Source organism: Sesamum indicum, linkage group LG10 (genome assembly GCF_026168435.1).
Source record: "Sesamum indicum cultivar Baizhima isolate 11 linkage group LG10, ASM2616843v1, whole genome shotgun sequence".
Taxonomy (NCBI): domain Eukaryota; kingdom Viridiplantae; phylum Streptophyta; class Magnoliopsida; order Lamiales; family Pedaliaceae; genus Sesamum; species Sesamum indicum.
In genome coordinates this window covers 7,552,136-7,579,523 of record NC_142666.1, presented here as the reverse complement: position 1 = coordinate 7,579,523, position 27,388 = coordinate 7,552,136, and the positions used below count along the sequence as shown (strand labels likewise).

The following is a 27,388-nucleotide window of genomic DNA, read 5'->3' as shown; positions in this document are numbered from 1 at the left end:
TAAATTAATCTAATTAATTTAAAGGCGTTGAGTCCAAAATTAATTAATTCAATTAATTAATTCTTGAGCCATCCATCAAATAGAATATTAAATAAATGATCCAATCATTTATATATTCTCCTTGAATAAATTTAACTCAATTAAATTAATTAATTTCTTCTCGAATTAATTCCAAATTAATTCCACCAATTTCATAGTAATTTGTTTATAACTCTTTAGGTTTACCCTCAGCTAGACTCGAGTATTATGTCCAACACAAATAATTAATTAAATTAAATTAAATTAATTATTTTAAATTAACCATTAATAAAAAATGTCGGGTCCATGGTACTAGAGACTAGGTGAATGTTGATGTAAATATTTAAGCACTCGAGTTTCATACAGGTACGATCCTTCTATCAACCATCTCTCGACCTTAGTCTAGAGCATGGAATTAGGCATCGATTCCTATCCTAGACCAGACAACTATATTGAATACTTGAGATGCATTTACTCTATTGATTGACAAAGAAAACAATGTCCTATTCGACCAATCGCTATGGCCATAGGCTTAAAGAGTCTATACCATCTGAGAACGCATAGGAGATATATCCATCACATAATGACAGGGAACTGATTGTATACTAAAATCCACAGTCCTCACTACATACTCCGACTACACAGGACAAGGCTTATAACGACCACATCGACGACACAGTCATCTCTCCCCAGATCCAAGATATAGCCATCATATGTATACGACTGCCATGATTCCTTAAGTCCAAGGACTAATCCTGTACTATTGGAGCCGGGACATCAAGTCATACCGACCAAGCCTCTGAGGCTTCCACATGATGATTCCCGCGAGTCAGTTCAATCAGTTAACAACCTTGTAAACTAATCCACTAAAATTGCATAGATATCCCATGTCGTTCGGCCATGAAACACAACACTCATCCAATGAATGAAATACTTAGTATAAGTCTCTATAAGACTCTCGATACCCAGTCTCGAGGACTGGAAACTAGTATCGCCATAGTCTTCCGGAATAAACTCTCCACTGAATTTCATCAACAACGCTTCTTTAATCCTTATTCAGGTACTATAGTGTAATCTTAATTGTTGTGCAATGCCTTCTCGATACACTCCCAATATCCATTTCGGCCTAGTGCATCGGACCACATATCCATGTTGTCAACAGAAAAAAACATAGGGGATTTCAGATATCTTTCTAAGCTCCTCATCAGTCCACGAAGACTAAGTATTGGACGGCTTAACCCTATGATAAGGGAAGGAATCCAATTCCCTCATGGAGAATTGCATGAATAATATTTATGCTTCAATGTTTTCCAACATCTTCACATCATTCCAAATGAGTAAGATGTTCATACTTAAAACACTAGGAACACAACTAAGCTCCCACTGACCTTCCAACATATTGTCGACCTTAGTCATACCCTGTATGACTTTGTCTAAATAAAATATTTCAGATATAGGAAGTTTTAAACCTAGTTTTTGCTCTATGTCGAATCTCATGACTCCAAGCCATTCATCCAACTTGATGTCCTACATCGTTCCTCCTTATCTTTTTACATCATAATCCAATTCACTGGACAGACTCAGAAACATGTACCTATTAGGTAACTAAGGTGTTCTACTCATCCCTCGGGAGGCTGGAATATAGTGAGTTTAGTGGAAGAATTTGATTACAAATGATGTTTACTACATTTGACTAAGGTGTCTCTCCACTTCATTTCTCAAGGAGCTACTTCTCACGTCAATTATCGAATAAAATTCAATTTCGCTTAGGATAACAAATGAAAATGTACAAACCTTGTTTGCGTCCCACTAGTCCCTTAATGTGTGCAGGATCATCCCATATACTAAAGTACGTTGTAGAAACAGGCATGTCATGCCACATGGGCCAAGGTAGTTCAGTGAAAGAACAATCGAACCAAGTCCAATAATGTTCGATCCCTCCCTTATCAGAGACCCCATTCAATTGTGGCACTCCAAAGAAGAACTCCCCTAAGTGAAAATTCCATTCTCGTTAGATACTTCAAGAACCCCCACTAAACCCACTAAATACACACTACCTTGATCCAATGGAAGGATTTAATTTTACAACCAGTTTGGTCGTCCAAAACTTCAAGTCTAATTCTCCAAACCTTCCAAAAGTCCTTAGACTTGTGAACCCCATTCCGGCTATGTGTATTGAATGAATCATAGATCTCTAATTGGATCCAATCTAATAGACCATTAACAAGCACAATTTTTCCTAAAATTGTTTCTCGATCCTCATCTTGCTCAGGAAGGACTTGCAAGCTTGTAGACTCAACTTGTCAATTTCTAGACTCGTTGAATTCACCAACTTTCTTATTCTAACTAGAGAAATGCAACCTAGCTTCGCATGGCTGATCTGTGATTATTTTGATTATCCTTTTTAACCATTTGTTTTGAGCACTCATAATCCAATTACGAGACAGTGTTGAAATAATTACATAATACAACCTAGAAGACCAAGAATAACCATTCTTTGTCAAATGAAATAACCGTTATTGATCAAAATCATGTAATCTAAATTGTCCAATAGTGGAAAAATATAATTTGATCATGCTAGGTTACATAATTATATCCTATCAACTTTTATCACTAATCGCTAAGTCAATCTAGTCCTTTAACCACAGTAGCAACAACCTTGCCATTTCTAAGTTTTAGAATTGTTTGTCTCAGCCTTCTACTCCTTTTCACCACCTGCAAACCATTTGCAGATATGAGCTTTACAGCTGGTATCCAATACCAAAGAAGTGTAGTAATACTCATGTTAAGGCTCAATAACAATTTATACCTTGATTATAGAGGACTTTTAGACAGTTCCTCTTCTATTTTTCTTCACAATTAATGCAAACATCTTTTGGAATTTATGACTGTCGAATCGCCTTCCTCTTCCCTTTGCCCATGCCAGCTGGGCAACAGGAGCGCTCTAAGCTCTTGCAATAGCTGATTCTGTCTTACCCTTCTTTCTCGTCCAGCATTCGGCCCCTGTGCCTTTCACTTTTGAGGTCAAAGTCTCCCCTACCAATACCAACGGCGCAGACTTTTCAATCTTTGCCTCATATTGGACCAACATGTTTATCAAATCATGAAGGTCTTTTTCAAGCCTATTCATGTTATAGTTCACAATAAATGGGTCAAAGGAGGGAGGAAGAGACTGAATGCTCACATCAATGTACGTCTCTTTTTCAAGATCAATCTTGAGGTCTTTGAGCTTCTCCACAAGGAATAACATCTTAACTGATGCTCCTGTATAGAAGACCCTTCAATCATCTTGCTTTTGTCATAGCATATCTAATATCCCAGCCTGAAACCGTATAAATTAGGCTCATGCGGAGCATTATCGATTGGACATTATCATGTCTACCGTATTGTTTCTGGATATCATTGGCCACTGACGTCAGTACTATACTACGAACCTTTCGATTGTCCTCATGCCACTTCTCGAACATCAAATGATCTTCGCATGTGGACCTTTCTTGCAAGGCCCGAGGAAAAGACCTATCCAAAACATAGGTCTGGTTCTGAAATCTAGGATAATCCTAAGATTTTGCAGCCAATCATTGTAGTCTATTTCGTTAAATTTATTAGTCTCAAGAATTGCAGTAAGTGGATTCTTAGACATCTACATCAAATGTAAACAGAAATTTAGTATATTATTGTAATATTACATATCAAGTTTAAAACATGGTCTTCAGTCATTAACCCGTCCCACTATTTTTTCGAAAAGCTTACCTTTCTCAAGTGGGATTTTCAGAAAACCATTTCCTAGTGGGCTTAGAGTCCACAAATGCAATTCTTCATGCCCCGCTTTTATGATTTACATGAAAACAACTTTATGGTAGGTAACGTATACCATTCCCAACCAATGAGATCCCCAAGTTATTTTGCCCTATCTCTTCACATGATCCCGAGGACTCCAAGCGAATCATGCTACTCAGTGTTAGGCCCGTCCCATCAACCAAATGAATATATCAATTGCCGCCCCCACGACTTGTGAGGCAGAGAAACAGGAGTATATTCCATTCATTCACAACAATAGTGTAGTTTTCTTCCATTTCAAACGTGCCATGACTCGTGAGACCATGGATGTGAAGGTAGCATCCACACACATTTGAATTTCAATTCATTATGGGCCTAATATTTAATTTGGACCATCCAAGTGAGAGTTAAGTTTTGTTATAACCGAGATCTCATCATCATAAGATTTTGCATGCATCAGTTTTAATCATTGAGTTTAACAGATGCATTTTAAACATATCATACTTTAAATATTAAAACATACACCACATGCGAAAACAAGCCTAGCACGCCCCTGTTGGATGATCACAAGCCCAATCCTAAGTGACCCACTGAGTCCGCAGTGAGTCTATGGTCAATCTAGGATGTGGCCTAACTATTACAAAATATATCATTCTAATGGGCCTTCCTCTTTGTTCTTCTTCCATCATGAGCTCCATCCAACGAGCTTAGGTCTTCATCTCCTCGGAAACAAACATATATTAAAGATAATTGAAACCTCACAATCCTTACTACACTAATTACAACTGAAATTGGAAACCCCAATCAAAAGTTGGGGGGAGTACAATAGGAGGGAGAAAGCAAGCCTTCTTATTTCAAGGCTAAAAACGAAAGAAGGAATTAAAACAAAGAGGCACGCAGGCCTCATCTAACATAAAATTAAACCATAAATTCGGCCAATGGGCTTTATGATCATCCTCATTGTTTATCGAATAAATAATAACTAACACATTTATATCAAATATAAACATGTCAAACAACAAAAGCAATCCATGTATTTAACAATAGATATCCAATATCTAATATCAAAAATATAATTAAATGCAGAAAATCACATACTAATAATTCAACTAAAGAATGATTATCTACCATACATCCAATGTACAATTTTTTAAGTTTTTTTGGAAATCATTTCCAAATTAAATTTAATGCAAAATATAATTTTAGAAAACATTCAATTTTAACTAAAATTCAAATTAGCAAAAATTAATAATTTCATAAAAAATGCAGAAATAAAAAAAATTCAATTTTTCGGGAAAAACAGCACAAAACGGTCCAGCCGTTCGGACAATAGATGGTTGGTTGCTGCCGCCTGCGCGCGTGCGCTAGGGTGCTGCCCTGCCGGTACGCGCGCCCTGCTGGCCAGTGACCGGCCGACAGTGCAACAACGACTGTACAACTCCATTTTTTATTTTTTTTTTAAATTTCTACAATTAAAAACTAAAATAAAATCATGCATTTACAGAAAATCCAATTTTCAAAAAATGCATAGATATTCATAGTTTAAAAGTAAAATTAATACATAATTTTTAAACATATAACAATGCTTCAAAGCCATAAAACATGTTTTTCAAGAGCAAATTAAACACGTTGTTCATGCTCAACACATTATATCATGTTAATCCTAAAGCCACAACACCGAACCAGACTCTAATACCAACTAAAAGAACCGGTATGGCCGGGGAACGCGGTGGAGTTGTGAAATAAAAAAAATTATTGAAACGGTTCAAAAGGGTGTTCCCTTTGAAATTTCAGAATATACGGTGTTTTTCAAAAGCATAATAATAAACATATAAACATGCTAGACAGGAGGGTAGACGATGAAACAAAATGCATAGAAATAATATATGAAACTTTACCTTTTTGTTTCTATAGTTGAGCAGCAACGTGCGTTGTTCCCTTTACATTCTCTAGTTCCGTTCACTTTAGGATCCAAATTAGAATCCTTCCAATTTGTCCACACCACACTATGAAAAGATATAGTTGTTTTTCTATTTCTAGATAGAACAAAGAACAAGAAGAAATATAACTCCAAACTAACACTATTGACAAGTACTTTCGGATTATTTTATATTCCAACTTTAATCTAATTCAATATAGAACAAAAAGGAGAATATTTTTTAGAGAAAAAAGGAGCAAATTTCAAGGTTCATGTGATGGTTATGCTTGATACGTGTGTAGATTTTTATATTACATACAATTGAATTCAAAATTCAATAATTACCAAGTTTGCCTTCAAGGCAATCTATACACATACATGTATATACCTCCAACCAAGATGAAATAACCACTCCATCATGTTCATCATGGCGAGGAGTTTCAACTCCTTCTTAACTTGCTCCAACCTCCCTCAAATGAGCTTAGACTTCAAGTATGCACCGAGTTTGATTTAATCAAATTAAATCAAGACCAACCAAAGTCCATTGGATAATAATTAATTAACCTAATTTTAGCCTAACTAAGTCCAAATATTCATTTAATTCAATTAAATAAATTTAAGCCCAAACACTAATTAATTGATCCAATCAATTAATTAAGTCAAACCTGCATTTAGGCTCTCGAGTTTAATACAAGTACGGTCCTTCCATTGATCATCTCTCGGCCTTAGTCTAGGGCATAGATTCGGGCGTCGGTTCCCATCTTGGACCAGGCAACTATGCTGAATACTTGAGATGCATTTACTTTATTGATCGACAAAGGAAATAATTTTCTATTCGACCAATCTCTATGGCCATAGACATAGAGAGTCTAAACCATCTCAGAGCGCATAGGAGATATATCCGTCATATACTGATAGGGGACGGATTATATCTTGAAATCCACCGTCCTTACTACATACTCCGATTACACTGGACAAGGCTTATAATAACCACATCAACGACACAGTCATCTCTTGCCAAATCCAGGATATAGCCATCATATGCATGCGACTATCATGATTCGTTGAGTCCAAGGACTAATCCTGTACTATCAGAGCCTGGAATTCAAGTCATACCGACAAATCTCCAAGGCTTCCATATGACGATTCCCGCGAGTCAGTTCAATCAGTTAACAACCTTGTCAACTAATCCAGTAAAATTGCATAGACATCCCATGTCTGTTGTCGATGAAACACGATACTCATCCAATTAATGCAATACTAAGTGCAAGTCTCTATAGCACTCTCGATGCCCAGTCTCGAGGTCTTCGAATTGAAATGTTGCGAACCAACCCTAAAAAGTTGGTTTCATAGCTGCCATCCAATGCACAACCGAACTACATGGGTTATTCAATTGGTCTGTGGGCATTTGTTGTGACGGTAAAATACCGTTCGACGTAAATGGTAAGCACTACAAATACATGATGACACAGATGAATGCTTACTACATTTATCAAGATAATATCATATTCATAAAGATTCCTAAATGGTTTCAAAAAACCACCAATCCAATTGGCTTTTTAATCACCATTTCTAACATCTGTAGGTTTTCAGCCTGGCTTCCGCAAGGATAACAACCTCCAAGCCATACACCAAGTTAAAGGTGTCTATCTCATTGTTCATCTGGGGTAGTCTTGTAAGACCATAGCACACTAGTCAGGGCATCAACCCACTATCATCTTGCCTACTCCAGCGTGGTTTTTATGCCTTGCATGAGGCTGCGGTTTGTAACTTCTACTTGCCCATTAGCTTAAGGGTAGGCTACTAAAGTGAAACATTGTTGGATACCTATATCAGCACACCAGTCTTGGATTCTACTATCCTGAAACTGACGACCATGTCAGAATTAAGTACATATGGTAAACCATACCTGCAAATTATGTCTTTCTAGAGGAATTTGAGAACTTCATTTTTTGTGATTTTGGCAAGGGGTTAAACTTTCGCCCACTTGCTCAAGTAGTCTACTACTCCAAGCAGTAATTTGCAATATCCTTAAGCAGCTGTAATTTGCATTATTCTTAAGCAGCTGGAAAGAGACTCACTATGTTTATTCTCCATTCGGGAAATGGATAGGATTTTGAAAGGGCTTTGAATGGTTCGAATGTGATGACCTCAAAATACTTCACAGACTAAATCCTAAAAAATTCTGTCCAACAACCCAGATGGTGATCAGCTAGTTGGTTGATAAGCAGGAAAGTTAGGCCCACAGGCTTACTTTGTGTTTCGCTAGACTAGTAGGCCAAGGAAACAAGACCATTCCAACCGGATGCATCGTTATACAGCTAGATCGGACACGTCATAAAGCTTCCAAATACATTAAGACACATCATCCTAAAATTTCTACAAGTGGCTCCTAGTAGATTGGTGGCAAAATGAGCTGGTAAAATATAAATAGTAGATTTTTTAATTTTCTAAAACCTGGCAAGACTTAGTCTAATGTATCTCAAACAATTAAAGTCCAAATTGTGCATGGAGAGTTTAGTCAGTTAGATGATCAAAGAGGTTTCAAAAGGTATATGACTCTTTACAACAAACTGAAGGAAAATGGATTGGCCCAGGAATACAAAGTGGAATCGCGAGAAGCGAGATATATGCTATAATCATAAAAACTTCGATCCAACTAAGGGATGTTCCCTTGGTGATTGTTGGGCATTCGATGTAACACATGTGGGTTACGAACAATCAAATAAAATCCATATATGTGAGGCTATGAATGAAACCGAACAAAAGGTACAAATAACATAAAATGGTTGTTACATCTTTGTTCTTTTGAATCAACAAACGTTCTTGTTGATTGTTCCACTTTAAACTCAAAAATAGAAGTTTTCCAAAAATATCCACACCACACACAGAAGAAAAAGCTTTGATCTCCTTGTTAGAGAAAATCAAACTTAGTTTGTGGAAGATACAGATTCCAGAGAACAACACTATGTTTTAGTTTTTATATTTTATCAAAATCCCTTTTAATCTTCACTTGATCTTATATCAAAGAGAGCAAAAGAGACAGTTAGGGAGAGAGAGGATGGTTGAATGCTTAGTTTTGAGTGAGGAAGAGTCGTGGTGTTTTTGTATGCTTGAATGGGAGAGTGAAAATATGGAAAGGCTACCATATTGTGGCCGAGCTGCACCTTCCAAACTTGAAAATCAAAGCCTAGTTTGTGGGTCTTAATTTAGTAGATTGAGCATTTTAATATATAAAACAAGCCCAATGTTGAAATGGGTGATCAAAAGTCAATTGGATTGGTTATTTACCGTTCACCAATCTTTATCGAATAATATCAAAATTAATGAGTACGGTGAGAATTCATCAAGTTGACATTATGTTTGATTTTTGTCATATTGAATTTATAGGTTATTAGAGTCAAATCAAATATAATCTTATTATTAAAATATTAAATTTCAAAATTCTGAAAAAAATTACAATGATTACATTGCAAATGTGGTTGCAAAGAAAAAGGATTTGCGATGGATATAAAAATGCATTGCAATTTTGCGATGACTTCTGTTGTAAATGAAAATGCTTTTGCAATGGATATTAGAAAAATATTTCATTGCAAAATTTGTTACGGAATGTCGTTGCAAAAAATGCATTGCAATATTGCAATGACTTACGTTGCAAATATTGATGTAAATGAAACTTTTTTAACGGATTTTGCAAAAATAATTTTACAAAAATGGCCATCGACTTCACCACGAATGTATCATTACACAAGTCGTTGCAAAATATGAAAAGTCAAAAAACCGTTGCTATATAGCAATATGCACTTTGCGACGAAAGTTTACAACGGACAAAAAACCGTTGCTATATAGCAATGCTACCTATGATATTTCATTGCAAAAGTCAATCAAATCTGGTTTCCAACTAGTATTTCATGAAATCAATTGCAAAAATTCATTGCTATAGGTCTATTCTTTTTTTAGTGGCGGCGTCATAAATCGCGAGTTATGAATGAAACGTAACTTTCTTTCTAAGTTAGAATAGATTCATGAATGGCATTGTCCTGATTTTCACCTATTATTATTTTGCACGTGGTTCGATAACATTCAGCCAGGAAAATAATAAACATTTAGAAGCATATATTTTCCTCACATGTACTCTCTTATCTATATTATTATAAAAAAAATATTTTTTGTGGTACGAAATTTTAAATACTCAAATTTATCCTTGAATTCACTTTTTTATTTAACTAAAGATTGGTTAGAATAGTAATTTTAATATTTTTAATTCATAATTATAATTTTTTTTATCTCAACTACTACTCTATTATTGCTCACACATCAAAGTTCTCCATATTTCTTTTTCTTATAAGTTGTTTGTCTTTATTAAATTGACAATTATAATGTATTTTTTACTATTGCCTCAGGTTTCTTTCCTCTAACAGACTTTTTTCTTTCTCACTCTCAAACCACGATTGTTGTTTTTACGAGAAAAATTTTCTTAATCTCACATTATAATTTTTTTTATGCTCGCACGAATCGCGTGTAATGACAACTAATTATTTAATAAAATATATCTCTTTTGCGCATGGTTTGGATAGGGTCTTACCCTGCCCGTTGATAGCTCTATTTTAACGCAATAACTAATTATTATTTTATATGCAGAAGAATTGCTTTAATTCTTTTCAAAATTTTGATAAAAATTGATCTCATGATCTTACTGTCATGAATCATTAATTGTATTTATGTGTAATGAATGCCATCTCGCTCTTTTACAATTTTGAACTTATTAAAAATATAGGACGTTTTTAAATTTTTTTTTTATTTCGCTGGAAAATTGTATAGATTTGAACTACAAAAAAAATCATTTTATTTGAACGGTTTTTTTTTTTAAAATTTGTAACGTCTTTTCTTTTTATAACGTCTAGGCCTATCGAGGCTAAACGAGGCATTACAAAGTTAAAAGTGGTTACAAATTGTAATGGCTATTGTAACGGTCTACTGTTGCCGTTACAAAACCAGTAACATGAAAAAAAATTAATTTGGAGTGGCTTGGTTGGATTTTAAATAAATATTATTGTAACGATTTTTGTAACACATTTTGGTATGATTTAAACCAGATATTTGGAATAATACTCTTTTTAATTATTTTGTATTATATTTGTATCTATTTTTCGCACTGCATTTGTAATTATTTTTTTACTTATTTTGTAACTGTTGGTGGAACGGCCTGGGTTTTAATTTGTAACTGTTTTTGACACATTCTTTGTAACAACCTGACAATTATACATTTTATAGGTGTATTACAAATGCCGTTACAAATGCAGATACAAGATTTATTATTTGTTTAATATATTTTAATATTTATTTTATTTAAATTTATCTTTATTTAATATATTTTAAAATTTATTTTTTGTAAAATTAAGTAAATAAATTGATATAAAACACACATAATATAACAAAAAAAATAATGATTTAATTACAAAAATTAAAATATTATTTTAAAATTGTATTTTTACGAAATACCTCATAAACTCTTAATCTAAATTATTATCCCCAGTGGCCGCGTGTTCGTCATCGCCGTTGGGTGTTGGGGAATCAGCTGGAGCCTCGAGCACTAGATAATCAGGCTAGTTGGGATAGATGCTTCTAATGTAGCGCTCGAGTGCAAACACCCGAGCATCTATATCGGGGTGCTACGGATGTGGTGGCGAGGGCTAGGGAGCAATCAATTGAGTCAATTGGTCCAACAATCGAGTGGTGGGCCTCGAAGCCGAGACCGACTTCTCGACTCCTATTCCGTCCACCTACTGCTGACATCCAGATTGTTGCTCGTCTGGGGCCACAGAGCCTTGTGAGGACAATGGAGGCACTTCATTATTCTGCTGTCTCTTATGTTCCTCCATCATCCTCAAACGAACATGTTAAGTAATTAGATTTAAAAAATAATATAAAATTAAAAGAATAAATTATGTAATTTTTTTAATTACTTACCACGACATCCTCCACCCTCGAGCCGCTCCACTGGCCGTCCTCCTCATTTTTGTAGACCTTCTCGACACCTCCATCTGAGTGACAGGGCGTTCAAGTTGTGTCGCCTGTTCAAAAATCAATTTAAAAAATATTAGAAATAAAAAAAATTAAATAAAATTTGTAATATGATTTGAAATACTTACCATCTTCTGCCTGTGTGCCCCCATAAATGACGACCACCCACGGTAAATGGTTGCAGCTGCCTCCAAGTTTGCTGCCTGGTTGACCTTATTCTTGGCCGAATATGCCTGGAATGCTGGGCTCATCCAGAAATCCAGGAGCTAATGCTAGATCTCCTCAGCCAGCCATAATAGTCGGGCCAATCGGTTCCAGGAGTTAGCAAACTGCTTCCGCAGGAACTTCCTTGCCTGTGACTTGACGAGTTTGAACATGCTCTCGTCGTCGTAGTCCCACCAATACGACATTTGAAAAATTAACATAAAAAAAATATAATTATTTCATAAAAAATATAAATTCCAATTAAAAATAAATAATATTATACTTACCTTCAACTTCTCGAACCAGATAGTTGGTGCTGATGTGGGATCTATGATATGTTGGTCCAGGGTTACGTATAATGCCCTTTGGACGCATTATTGATTGCTGTATGAAAATCACGGTCGGACTTGAAAATAATAATTAAATATTAAAATTAATTCAAAATAAAAAATATTAAATCAATTAACTAAATTAGTATACATACTTCGCATCTAGAAGGCTAATATAACTCCTCTGGGCCAGTGGGGGAAGTAACAACGCTGGTGGTGGTGGTGGCGGTGGTGCATCCCACGACTAGGCCGGGGCCTGTAAACTATTGGCTCCTGCCACATCTAACCCCAGTGCGTCGGAGTCAGCGGAAATGGGCAGGGGCTGAGACACAACCTTCGATGATGGGCCAACTGGTGTAGCCATAGTGGCTCATCCTAGGGAGGGCCACTATCGCGGGGGCGACCGTGACAACGTCCTCGTCCCCGAGGAGGCGGAGCACCAGTCGTCATTATCTAATTTTCAAATTCTTAAAATTTAATTATTGATAAAATTTTTTACAATGTTAATATTCCAAAAAAATTGAACATTAAAAACACATAATTGCATTGTAGTCCATAATTTTGTAATAGACAAAATATCACTTTTGGTCCCACTAGATAGGGTCATTCTCACTTTTGGTCCCACGCTTTACATGTTCAACACTTGTAGTCCCCTAGTTTTTTAACACCTTTAGTCAGCTGGTATGATCCATGTTGATCAACTGATAAGTCATTTCAAATGAAAGGCAAAATATATTCTTCTCTCTTTTTCTCCAAATCCACAAAACAAAATTCCTAAATCCCTAATCCCCCAAATTTCTTTTTCCCAAAGGTATCGGCCCAGATAATGAATTCACACCAAGATAGAGACTTTGGAGGTTTGTGATCTCTCCAATCTCTTTCGAAAGAGTTCCAGAGAGATTTGCTGATGGGAGCTGAAGAGAGATTAGCTGCAAAAAGGGGTCTTTATACAAAGACAAATTAGTCCATTGCGGTGAAGAAAGGTCAAAACAGAGCAAAGAAGAGCCGTTGATGAAAGCCCATTTTAGGCCTCTCCATTGACAGAGTGGGAGGGAGACATTCCAGGACAACAACGGCAAGTTCTTGGCGGTTCCTTGCAGTGAAGGCTTAATCTTCATCAAAAGCAACTCAACATCTGCAGCAGAGTGAGTAAGAGTGAGAAGAATGCAAATGCAGAGAGAGAGAAGCTTGAGAGCTGCCATGAATGAGGCTGAGAAGGAAAAAGAAATTGAGTGTGAGAGGGTTCTTTGTTTGAGCTGTGTTCATTGAGTCATCGACCAAATTTTGCAATTTCTCAGTCAAATAGCATTGGAATGGTAAAAAATTTTTTATGTTCATCTCATTAAACTCATTTTTCTTAATCCGTTTTGGTTTGTATAACATCATGTTTTTTGCTTGTATTAGCAAGGGAAATTTGTGAAGTTTCAAAAAACAAAATATTGCTAGGTATTGTAAGAAGACTTTTGTCACATTTTGGTTTGTTTGTGGTAGTATTTGGCAGATTTTATTAATGATCAAAATCAGTGCATTTGAGTATATTTCTTGTTTTTTTGCAATTTAATTTATTGCTTTTGTGCAATTTAGTTTCCTATTTTGCCTTTTGTAATAATTTTATTAAAATTCCTTTTTTTCAAAAATTATATTAAGGTCTTCTAATTTCTAAAAATTACATTGTAGTCCATAATTTTCTAATAATTTTATTACAATTACAATAAATTTTACTAAGATCCTCTAACTTCCTAAAAATTTTATTTTAGTGCATAATTTTACTAAAATGAGACTAAAACCCAACAATTATCCTAATTCCTTGTCATTTTTCTTAAAATCAGACTAAAACCCAAGAATAATCCTAAATATAAATACTATATCTAAATAGTTTTCCTAATTTTTCTATTTTTTTGAATTATTATATTTTTTATTTTCTGAATTATACTAAATTTACATTATGTTATATTTTTTCCTGAAATGAATATTGTCCTTTAAATTGCATTCAGGTCCATATTTTTTCTAAAATTATCGAAATTACATAAATTATAAAAATCCCGAAAAAATTCAGAAATTATGAAAATTTTCCAAATTTTTTTTAAAATTACATAAATCAACAACATAATTTCAGAATAATTAAGAACATAATTTCAGAAAATTAACAACAATTTTCAGAAAAATTTATAACATAATTTCAGAAAATTTAATAACATAATTTCCTAAATTTAACAACATAATTTCATAAAATCAACAACATATTAACAACATAATTTTGTTAAATAATTTCAGAAATTTTAAAAATAATATAAAAAAATTGGAGGAGATGGAGGGGGGAAACCGACCGGTGGGGTTGGTGGGTGGGAAGGGGAGGGAATAGGGGTGGAAGAAGGAACAGAGGGAGGGGGCCTAGCTTTTTCCGGAGATCCGCGGCGGGGAGGACGGGGAAGAGAGAGAGAGAGAGAAGAGGGAGAAGAAAAATCTAGAAGTGTTGTATATATATAATTTTGGAACGGCCAACATGTGTTATAAAATTCAAAAAATCATTATAAAATTCGTTGTAAATTATATAGTGTAAGTTATGTATTTAAAAAGCCGTTACGAAAACCGTTACAATGTAATGATACGACGACGTTTTGGTAAATTTCATTGCAAAAATCGTTACAAAAGCAGTTACAATTAATTAATTAATTTTATTGAAAACTATTAAAAAAAAGATGTCATTTTCAACAATTTAATGCTGTGTAAACGTATCATTGTACTGGAATAATATAATTGAAACATAAAAAAATTTATTTGACACTGATACATGTACGCGTTATGCAATAAATTTGTATATTCATAAATGTTATAGTACTACATTGATGTAATTGTCATCTTACAGTGTTGAACTGCATGGGTTAATCGGATCTATTCGGCCAAGTTGTAGCCTTATTGGATATATGGATTTTGATATATCGTTCCTAGAGCGTAATAGTAATTATTCAAATTGGTGTATTTTTAAATTACGCCATGTTATTTAAAATCACATCGTTTGATATGATTTAATGAACACATACTTGTATACATTTAAATTTTGTATGAATCGGGTGCCCAGATGTAAAGATATCGTATTTTTCAATCTGAATTTTTGAAATGGCTCATTTTCTGTAACTGGTTTTGTAACGGCCTAGTGTCATTACCTTTGTAATGGCCTTTGTAACAATATTTGTAATAGCCAATCAAATTTAGATTCCCCCCATTTTTAATTTCGATTTAAAAAATATTAATTGGTAACGGCTTCTGTAATGGTGTATATAAATTGGCTGTTATACCATTTTCCGCTATTTTTTCCGCCTTCATTTGGAATGACCATTGTAATGGTTTCTTATTTGTTTGGCGGTTCCAAAGATAAATTATTTTGTACCGACTTTTGTAGCAGCTTTTGGCACTCTTCAGTTTCTGGTATTTTGTAGCGACTTTTGTGATGGCTTTTTATAAAAAATCAGTTTCAATCGTCACGATTTTTGTAATACCCTGTTTTTGTGCCCACGTTTTTTTTCACTGCCATTGTAACGACTCCTTATTTTAGCTAAAAGCTGTAACAAAAACAATAAGCCGGTACAAACAGAGTAGCAAAATGGTAACGGCCAATAAATTGTAACGATTTTATGCACTCCACATATTTGTAACGGCTTTAGTAGCGGTTGTTGCCGTTATAAAATAAATACATTTTTATCACCCCTTCAATGACGTCAGCATGTCCAGTCCGTTACAACACCGTTACAATGGCCGTTCCAATTGAAACGACCGTTACAAAAAAGTCATTACAAATCCCGCTTTTTTCTATAGTGATGTACATATGTTCAACTTCCAATATGACATATGTTTTAATGGGGCCGACGAAAGTTTAGAAGTTAATATTAAAAGCACTAAATGCAATATAAAATTAAAAATGTTAAAGAAAAATGAGATTATTTAATATAATAGAGAAGTTTGTAGATGCAAGTAGACAAATACATAAGCTGAAAGAAGTTTTAAGAAAATTTTACATACAAGTTTAGAAACTTTTATAATATTTAAAAATATTTTTGAAAAGCTTCTTAGCGCTCCATTAAGATTAATTTTCACCGTCCATTCAAGAAGGCAAATCTATAAATATCATGGTTGTTGTTCCTTTTAATTTAGTATCCATTTTTTTATAAGACTTTTCTCAATAACATATTTTTCTTATTGTCATATTATCTAAGGATGAAATAAAAAGAAAAATTAGACATTTAAAAATAAAAGACATATGTAAGTTTAAAAATTTTATAATATTTAACTTGATAAAAAATAAACATTTAGAAGCATATATTTTCCCCACTATCACATATAGTCTCTTGCATATAATCAATACTTGAAAACAGTTTGTATTGCTGCATCATAAACCACTAGCATGAGTGAGAAGTGGCTTTGTTTTCATGTACTACCCATCCTGGTACGAAATACTTCATCCATATAATTATATACCTACAACACGGATTTTGAAAATAAAAATCAATATATGATTAAAAAAAATGAAGTGATTAACATGAGTGAAACTGGAGCATAAATAAAATAATAGTACTGAATCACAAGATAAGTAATTATTTTAATACAAATATTTAAGGGTACTATTGATATTTTAAATTTTAATACGGAAGTCGCAAGTTATGAATCAAAAGTAACTTTTTTTGAAAATTAGTATAGATTCAAGGATTGCATTGTCCTCACTTTTCGCCTATTATTATTTCACACGTGATTCTGTTACAATAATCCCGTAAGTAGTTAACATTGAGAAGCATGCATTTTTCCTCTTATATGTTACAAATGAAAGACACAAACGCTCCTCATTTGAAGCTAGCTGCATCCTAAAAGCATTCCTAACAGTTGGCTAATTATAGGTTTCAAGTCTCTCATCCACACATCTCTTCTTTCCAAAAACTGCTTCTTCATAAATCCAAAACTCCAGCATATAAATTAGGATAAATATTTGTTGAAATGGTTTTCAGGTCATGCTGTGCATACCCCTTCGTTAACTCAACTTTGTCTAACATCAATTGAGATTAGCAATGTAAATCATTGAGATTTACCTGGGTAATAAGACATATCTTCTAACCCCACTACTTTTCCTGTGTATATAAGCTGGCCTTTCTTTTTTCCCTTTTCAGCATTGCATTAAACTTCTTCTATTGGGGCCATTGTTTAAAGCTTCATCAATAACTGACCATTTCCAGAGCATATTTCGGTAACATATATATTCTCCACTTTTAAATTTACAGTCATCCGACTTTGGGATAATTTTGATCTTTCCATGTGTTCATCTTTGAAATAATTGTTTTATAGTGATAATAATGGGGGAATTTTAGTCTAAACCTGATTCGGCGGAATAAGAACTAATCAAATTCGTGTGATTGGTGCACAATTCAAGAAAAGTAACAAATCACATAGCAAGTGCGATACATTTGCTCTGTGGTTGGTTTGACTCGACCGAACTTGATCTGGATAAGAATTTTTCAATAATAATGAGGCATTGATTTTGATTGATATGTTCACTAGAATCTTTTCGTTTTCTTTATCGCAGAAATTGAATTAACACGCTTAAATTTGGTATTTTTTGATCCATAACTTAATTTACTTTGTATTTTTATTCTTTAACTTTCTAGAATTGCATTTGAGATTGTATTTTTTAATTTTCGTGATTGTAATCATTTTTTTCATCGGAGTTCACCCATCTGGCCATAGAGAAAAATGACTGAAATTGCAAAAATTAATAAAAAATATAGGACAAAAATACTATGTGAAAAAGTTAAAGACTTAAAAGTTAAATGACCCAAAGTTAAGGGATTACAATGCATGCATTTCATCCTACATCGACATGCATATGTGATGAACAACTAAATAATAAATTACAATAAAATAACATAACATAAATAAATACATATATCATGTATATAATTTAGATACCCTGTTTGAATTCTATTTTATTATGCAAAAAATTGTTTTTATTCTTATTTATATTTAGATAAGTGTAAAATTATTTGTCTTTTCATCCAAAAGATCTTCATTAGATTTTTTTGTATAACATTGGTTAGTAATATAATTTACATTTTATTTTGATATCAAATAATACTTAAAAAAATTATTTTCTATTTTCTATTTGTATTTAGATAATATCTCCATTGATTATCTTTATTCAAAAGATTAATCCCTCATTTTTTTAAGTAAATTTGTAACTTGAATTAATTTATATGTTGATCATCTTTAGTATTTTTATACTTATTTATATATTATTTATCATTTATTTGTATTCGACAACTTAAGTAATTTATAATTACACTTATTTCTTTTTCAAAAAATATAATTTTCTCACGTATCGACACATATTAATTACTAATTAGTATTTATGATGCTTATTCATGAAACCTCAACTTTTAATATACGTACCAATAAACCCTTTCCTAGTATAATACTATGTAGTACTTGGAGTTGATTTGTGATATGACTTATCCAATGCATATATATATGTGTTTGTGCGTGTATGGTGCAGAATTGTGTCATAATTCCCAGGAGTAGTAGAGAAGGAAGTATGACGACAGGGACGGAAGAGAGTCGTAGTGTCAACTTTGGACCCCCACGCAGCTTCGGAACTGTGTTGAAATCGAAGGTGAAAGAGACGTTATTCCCGGACGACCCATTTCACCTATTGAAAAACGAGCCTTTGGGACGTCGATTGCTTAAAACTATTCAATATTTCATTCCCATATGCGAATGGCTTCCCAAATATAGTCTCTCATTTTTCAAGTATGATTTGCTTGCCGGCATCACGATTGCCAGCCTCGCTATCCCTCAAGGCATCAGCTATGCTAACCTTGCTAAGATTCCTCCCGTTATTGGCCTTTGTAACCACTTCTTTCTCTCTCTCGTTTTAGTTGTTTATTTTATTTTTCGGTTTAAACTTTTGGATGAGATGTATGTTTGATGAATGGTTGTGTGTGGGCAGACTCCAGTTTTGTACCACCTCTGGTGTATGCTGTTTTTGGGAGTTCAAAGCATTTGGCGGTGGGAACAGTGGCAGCATGTTCTTTGCTTATAGCAGAAACCATTGGGGAATTGGCATCTCCCACTACAAATCAGGAACTGTATATAAGTCTTGTGTTCACGGCCACCTTTTTCTCTGGCTTGTTTCAGACTGCTTTGGGCATCTTGAGGTCAGCCAAAAACCCCCAAAACTATTTATTTTTTTACATGATTTTCAGGCTATTATTCCTCTCCGTTTTAATTGATTGTCAAAATTTATTTAAGTGTATAGTATAATTAAACTAACTTTTCAATAGGTCAGTGTAAATTTTATTTGAAGCGATCAACTATTATTAACGAACATAATTCGATTATGATCACTAATGTGAAATATCAATATCTAACAAAGACAATTATAACAACCATATTCTGATCAAAATAATTGAAATAATTCGATTACAGTTATTACTATCAAGTATCAATATCTAACAAAGAGAAACACAACAATCATATTATTATCAATAATATCATATAAAGAAATCTAAATAACCCTGCATATAGTAGGGTTCGAACTCATGGCCTGTAAGGCCATGGGTCTTAGCTTTGCCAACTGAGTTAAGCCTCATTAGCAAGAGATTAGTGTAATTGCACCCTTCAATTGATAAATACTTTAGATATTAGATAGGAGCTTAATTATGAACATTTTCATGTTTTTATCTACTTACACCAACACCTGTAAAATTATAAATACACCCTTTGAGGAGTCTCATTGTAATGAAATCAAGGATATATTTGTAAAAGTTTGTCCCTAAATAGGATGTACTTGTAATTACAACTACAACTTCAATAAATATATTTATAGTTTTGCAAGAAAGGTTAAATGTTTGTGCAATTGAAGTAGAATAAAGAAAGTGTCGATATAATATATCATTAATATATATGGTGCTAATTTTATTTTATTTTATTTTTCTATTATGTGCAGACTTGGTATATTGATAGACTTTCTGGCACATTCAACAATTACGGGCTTCATGGGGGGAACGGCTGTTCTTATCTGCCTGCAGCAGATGAAAGGATTGTTGGGGTTGAAGCATTTTACAAAGAGCACTGGCGTAGTTGATGTACTTAAAGCAATTCATGAAAATAGGCACGAGGTATGTACGCTTGTGATTTTTCTGTTTTATACATTGATTCAACAAATATATTAATAGGATTAAAACCAGTAAACAAGATAAAATACTCAAATGAAGTGTGACAAATACCCGCACAGGTGAGACTCAAACCCATAACCTCAAACTTGTTCATGGGACCTCAATCACTAGGTTAAGACATTGTTGATTGTGTGCCTATATTTAAATACCTAAATTTATGTTTTAGTATATCTAATTTTGAGAAAATGGTATTTTTTGCGAACTGCATATAAAAATAGGGTGAATAGCAGTTTACCCCACTGTGATATTGCAAATGACTAAATTATCTCCCTATGAAGAAAAATAGCAATTTACTTCGCTTTAAAAAACATAAGAGAGAAAAATTGTTATATTTTTAAAAAAAATAGAGAGATAAATTGTTGCTTCTCTGATTTCTCTCCTTCTTCTATTCGTATTTAATTTACTTAAAACTTTCCCTTTTCATCATGTTTCTTTCCTCACAGTTCAATTGGAAGAGCGCTGTTATTGGTATGGTGTTTCTTATCTTTCTCCAATTCACCAGATTTGTGGTAAGTTGACACCCAAACATGCCCTTACATTAATTTGGTACATATTGCTGTACGAAAATGAGAATATGTTTATATTAATAAAAAAAATTGCATTTTTCAATAACAACATATATTAACAAATATATTTTCTCTTTAATTACTGTTTCAAAAATCGAAAATGAAAAACATAAACAAATTAACAGCTAATGTGATGTTTTATGATTATAATAAAAGTTTGTGGACATGCAGAAGAAGAAGAAACCAAAGCTATTCTGGGTGTCGGCCATTGGCCCCATGGCAGTTGTGGTTGCCGGTTGCCTCTTCGCCTACTTCGCTCATGCTGAGAAATATGATATTGCAATTGTGAGTCATAATTATTCAATTTCATAATTTTGCACCCCATGTGTGTATAGTATCTACCCGTTACAAATATTTCTGTCAAAATACTAATACATAAAAATTCTTCTTTAAAAAAACAACAGAAAATAGTACAAGCCCTATATTTAAAAAAAAAAAAGACAACCTTACTCTCTAAAATAAAAGTCAACGAACTTCTTGGTCAAGAATTTGGGAGTCATATTATCATTCGTTTTTTTTTTCTCTTTATAGAAGTGAGATTATATAATTACATTAATAATTTACTAAATTGAACAATACATCAATATAACAAAAACTTATTAAAATAAAATACACAATACATAAAATGAGACAAATATCTAAATATTTGATGGGGATTTGTGTTTATAGTGCTTTTACTGAAGGGATAATATGGAACTAACCCAATAATAAATTTCATTATTTGTATATGTACCTTTTATATATATATATGTATATATATACACACCAATATTTTGTTGTGTCGATAAAATACTTAAAATTTATTTTTAACTATGTTGTGTTAGTCTATATATTTTATTTTTATTTTTAATAATTTAAGATATAAAAAAATTATTTATTTTATATACATAAACATCCCGTGTTATGAATGGCTAGTGTGTTGTAATTCATGTGTATAATTCTTGATATATTTCAGGTGGGCCCTCATAAGAAAGGTATAAATAAACCTTCGGTTAGCCGTTTGATCTTCGACTTGTATATGTACCTTTTACATATATATATATACACCAATAATTTATTGTGTCGATAAAATACTTAAAACTTATTTTTAAATATGTTGTGTTAGTCTGTATATTTTATTGTTATTTAAATAATTTTAGAATATAAAAAAATTATTTATTATATATACATAAAACTCCTGTATCATGCACAGTTAGTGTGTTAAAATTGATGTGTATATTTTTTCATGCATTTCAGGTGGGCCCTCTTAAAAAAGGGATAAACGAACCTTCGGTTAACCGTTTGATCTTCAACCCCAAATATATATATGGGCCAATAAAAGCAGGACTTATCACTGGCTTGATAGCCCTCGCGGTGAGCCACTCTTTATATATTTTTATTATTTACTTTTATTCTATTTTTGATTGCTTGACATTTCATTTCATTGTATATAATCTCTATGAAAATAAAACAATTTAGTCGAAATGAAATTCATTTACTAGTATGTGTTTGTATATAAGACAAAAACATAATTTATATGATGTATAAAAGAATAATTATACCTCAATCCTATGAGGTTTTGTGTAACTATACGTAAATTTCATATAGTTTAAGAAATGGTTCCTTAGTTAGTCATAATTTGAATTTGTCGATAATAACAAAAACATTGAATGAAAATCGATATTCATAGATTAACTTATTTTACTAACTTATTCCAGATTAAATAAATCTTTTGTGACTAAACTTCTCCTTACAATAGTGAAGATATACCTCCTCACATGCATTATAATTTGAAGATGTATACGAATAATTCGGTCATAAATAATTTTATTTGACTTTCAATAAAATAGTAATAAGTCAATTGAGGGTAGATATGGATTTTTATCTGGTATTTTTAGTAATATCAAATTCGATGAATTTTGACCAATGGAGAGATTTACTTATTAGATGATGGAACCTTCAAGGGTACTAGATATAATTTTTTAAGTTTTAAGAGGTTTACGTATAATTATATTAAATTTTAGGAAACGAGAGCGTAATTATCCCTAAATAAAATAATAAACTTATTCTAATGTGTCGGTGTAATTTCTTATGCAGGAAGGAATAGCCATTGGGAGAAGTTTTGCCATATCAACAAACGAGCAGATTGATGGTAACAAGGAGATGGTTGCCTATGGCCTGATGAACATTGTAGGATCCATAACATCCTGCTACTTAACTACTGGTAAACAACTGCATTTATACTTTGTAATAAATAAAAAATATACACTTCAATTTTCTCAAACTTATATTACTATTTATGGCTCAAGAACTTCTAAAAAAACTAAAACAATTTTTATTTTTGCTATAATTATTATATCACAGTTAAAACACTGAGATCTTGTTTGCTTGTGGGGATTGGAGGGGTTATTTTGAGATATCTAGCCTAATTCCTTATTTACTTACATTTAGGCTGGCTCGAGTGACACCATTTGAGCCCCTAATAGATCATGATAAATAAATGTTTTATATTCTATCAAACTTGACAAGATTTCTTGTGATTTTACATATTTGTTCTTAAATTTGAAAAAATGGTAACATTGAAATGATGATAAAAGTGTTAAGATAATAAATATTAAATGACTTGTTTCTAACAACTTTATCTTTTAGATGGAGCGATGATTTAACAATAGGGCATTGATCTTGTAGGCCCGTTCTCGAAAACTGCAGTTAATGTGAATGCTGGATGCAAGACTCCTATGTCTAACGTGGTGCAGTCTGTGTGCATGATGATGGTACTCCTCTTCTTGGCCCCTCTGTTCAGCTATACTCCTCAAGTTGCACTCTCCGCCATTATCATCTCAGCAATGCTCGGCCTCATCAAGTATAAAAAGGCGTATTATCTCTTCAAGACCGACAAATTCGATTTCATCATTTGTATGTCTGCATTCTTCGGCGTTTCCTTCATAAGCATGGACATGGGACTCATGATATCAGTAAGATCCACAATACCGTCACTAGATATCATCTTAGAATGCAGTGCTAATTAGTTTCCAGTGACCCTTAATGAGTTTTTCTATCTCGTCCCATATTTAGGTGAATAGAAATTTAACCAATGTCAATTTCAAATGAATAAACTACCCCTCTATGAAAAAAAATAACAATATACCTCCTTTACTTTTTAAAATGAAATAATTTACCTCCCTATCTAAGGAAGCAAATTGATTTATTCTAAAAAGCATAGGAAAATAAATAGTTGAATTTCAGAAAACACAGGGAGGTAAATTACTATTCTTTTGTGCATGGAGGGGTAATTTGCTCATTTACAATATCGTATGAAGGTTGCTTGCATTTTTTTTCCTATTAATAGTAAATGATTCTTCTCTAATAAGTTAAACTCTTCGATTAGGTGGTCACATACATAGTATCAATACCCAACCAAACAATAAGTCTTGAGCTCTAATTTTATTGCCACACATTAACAAAGATTTCACGTAGGACATTTGCACATGAGGGGAGCGTTATAAGATATTAATATTGAATGATTATCTTCTCTAACATCTTAAATTCTTAGATGAGGTGGTAAGCAATTTCCGCAAGTACTGTTAGCCAATGTGTGACAGAGATAGATAGAAAAAATATTACTATTGGCAATGATTTTATGTGTTATGGATTGAAGCTGTGGTAAATAATCATTATTAACCATAATTTAATGAAAATCAATGCAAAAACTTAACTTATTTACCATATAAATTATTTTTGCCATGGCATTTAGCATTACAAATGTATTAGCCAGACTCGCAAAAATTACAATCAACAACCATTGCATGGCAGTCAATCATTTTTTTGCTAGAACTAATTGATTTTTAACCATAATAATTAGTCATAATCAAATGTTATGTTCATGTAGTGATGGTAGTCTTGAATTGGTTCATAGGTAGGGTTGGCATTGGTGAGAGCACTTCTATACATGGCAAGGCCAGCGACTTGCAAGCTTGGGAACATACCAAACTCAAAGCTATATCGTGATATTGAGCAGTATCCAGGCGCAACAACGATTCCAGGATTTCTAGTTCTACAGATTGGTTCTCCCATCTATTTTGCAAATGCCAATTTCATGAAAGAAAGGTTAATTTTTCACTAAATACGAAATACATTATTTATTTTTACTTGTTTGTTTACATGTTTCTTTTAATTTTTCTTATTTTAATGGATAAATTTTGACGAACAGGATCTTGAGATGGGTTCGAGATGAAAATGAGTTGGCCATGGCTTCAGAGTATAATGTTGAGTTCGTGTTACTTGATTTTGGAGGTTAGATTTCTTATCCGACTTCTAAGTTACATTTGGATTTGTGGACTTCAAATCTCTAATAACAATTTTTTCTGAATTGTTCGGATAATTCTAAATTTAAAAGATTTTGAGTCTTTCAACTTGAATCTGAACTATAACTCCTTAAATATCGATAGATTTCAAGTTCTTCTTATTTGAGGCCATTTAAAATCCCATTTTTCATATGCTTCCCTCGAATTCAAATCCATCAATCTGAACGTAATAATTTTAAATCAAAGATGAAATGCTTACAAACTCAGAAATTATATTTTGACTTTGAGAAGCAAGAACTTTCCCTTGATTTGGTTAGATTATATGTCATTAGGGTTCACAACTATTGAAAATCAATCGTCTAAACCCTAAATGTTTCATTGAACAATGACACAACTTAATATCTCGTCAACTGTGACAGCTGTGACGGCGATCGACACTACAGGAGTGGAATCTTTACACGAAGTCCAACGAAACTTGGAATGTAAAGGAATGAAGGTAACTAAAACACATACATTCGTGGTTATTTTACATAATACACATATCGTTATTGTTCCAATAGTGTTGAATGAACTGAACTGAGAAATATTAACCTATATCTCGATGAATTTAACTTTGCAAATTGTTGCAGATGATCATAATTAACCCCAGAATTGATGTTATGGACAAGTTGATGGTTACAAAATTCATCGACATGATCGGGAAGGATGCTGTTTTCTTATCAAATGAAGATGCCATTGAGGCACTCCGATTTTCAGTTCAAGGTTCAAAGCAAGTAGATGAAGAAGGTCTGAAAAGGTCTTAGTAAAAATATACTGTCCCCAAGGGCAGCATTGTAACTGTTCATTGTATATAAAACTAGCATTGTAACAAATTAAATAGAGGAAATGACAGATTTAGTCCCGTAAGATAGGGTAGTTCTCACTTTCCGTCCCTTACTTTTCGGGGCCAACATTTTTAGTCCATTAGTTTTCTGAAAATGACATATTTAGTCCCACTTCATCTCTAAATTACATGCTAATACCCTGCTCGTGAAAATTGGTATCAGAGCCTAGGTTTATTGAAGAAATATATAGTTATATTACATATTGATATTATTTATCCACTAATGGGGGAGACTATCTGAAAGAGAAAGGAACAGAATGAAAGTTCGAGCTACTCTAAAAAAAGGGAATATTGCCAGATTTTGGAAATACAAAGAAGAGAATTTCTCATGGAAATTCTTGACAAGTGTTACAACGGTCCCAAGAGGATTGATCTAAAACTTCTCATGCCAGAAGAAGAACAAGAATGGCCGAGAAATTTTGAAGTTCGACAAGTTCTACCAGGAAATGCAGTGAGGCGTCTACACTCCACTGAAGTCCATGGTAAAATCCCAGCCAGAAGAAGCGGAACAGGTAAATTCCTACATAATTTCAATTCTAAAAATTATGATTAAAGGAACTGATTGGAAAGGACTCGAGAAGGATACATCGAAGATCTCCCAAGATCTAAGGGAGGTACAAAAGACAGTTCAAGATTATGGACATAGGTTAATTCATATACGTATGAAAATAAAATCCTTGAGCCAAAAGGTGGACGAGAGCGAAACTAAAGGGAAACCAAAGGGAAAACCCTGAGACGTCAAAATCCAGACAAGAGCGAAACAGGGATGCCCTTCGAATAGTACCTCTTCTGCATCAGAAGGGAAAGGCCATGGAGATTCTGAAGCAGAAGTCCAGAGAAGATCTGATTATCGCATCTATCAAATCTATAAAATAATGGAGGTAACGATAGCAGATCTATCAGATCTTCAAGAAATGGCGGAATCCTTTTCCCAACTCAGGATTGTGGATTTAGTCAATATCCAAACAAATGAAATCACTTCAGCCCTACCACCGCCAGAGGGAAGTACATGTTCTAATGATCCTCCACAGGATCAACCAATAAGAGAAAGTGTGGATTTCCATACTGATGCCACTCCAACGTTTGTGGAAACTAGGCTAAAGAAGAATAGGAAGAAATCCAAAGAGAGTGCCTGAAAATACACCTTGGGCAAGGACCATGCTCCAGCTCTTG

At 33.3% G+C, this 27,388-nt stretch overlaps 1 protein-coding gene across 1 annotated transcript; it reads left to right on the top strand.

Annotated features, from left to right (window-relative positions):
* The first annotated feature begins 17,275 nt into the window (after positions 1–17,275).
* On the top strand, positions 17,276–26,349 carry LOC105172284 (putative sulfate transporter 3.5). The gene is made up of 13 exons (XM_011093666.3): positions 17,276–17,500; positions 18,803–19,154; positions 19,256–19,463; positions 20,255–20,426; positions 20,927–20,992; positions 21,221–21,334; positions 22,286–22,402; positions 23,126–23,252; positions 23,717–24,003; positions 24,945–25,135; positions 25,239–25,321; positions 25,752–25,828; positions 25,962–26,349. The coding sequence occupies exons 2-13, from the start codon at positions 18,842–18,844 to the stop codon at positions 26,133–26,135; spliced, it is 1,929 nt and encodes a 642-aa protein (XP_011091968.1). The 5' UTR covers positions 17,276–17,500; positions 18,803–18,841; the 3' UTR covers positions 26,136–26,349.
* The last annotated feature ends 1,039 nt before the right edge of the window (positions 26,350–27,388 follow it).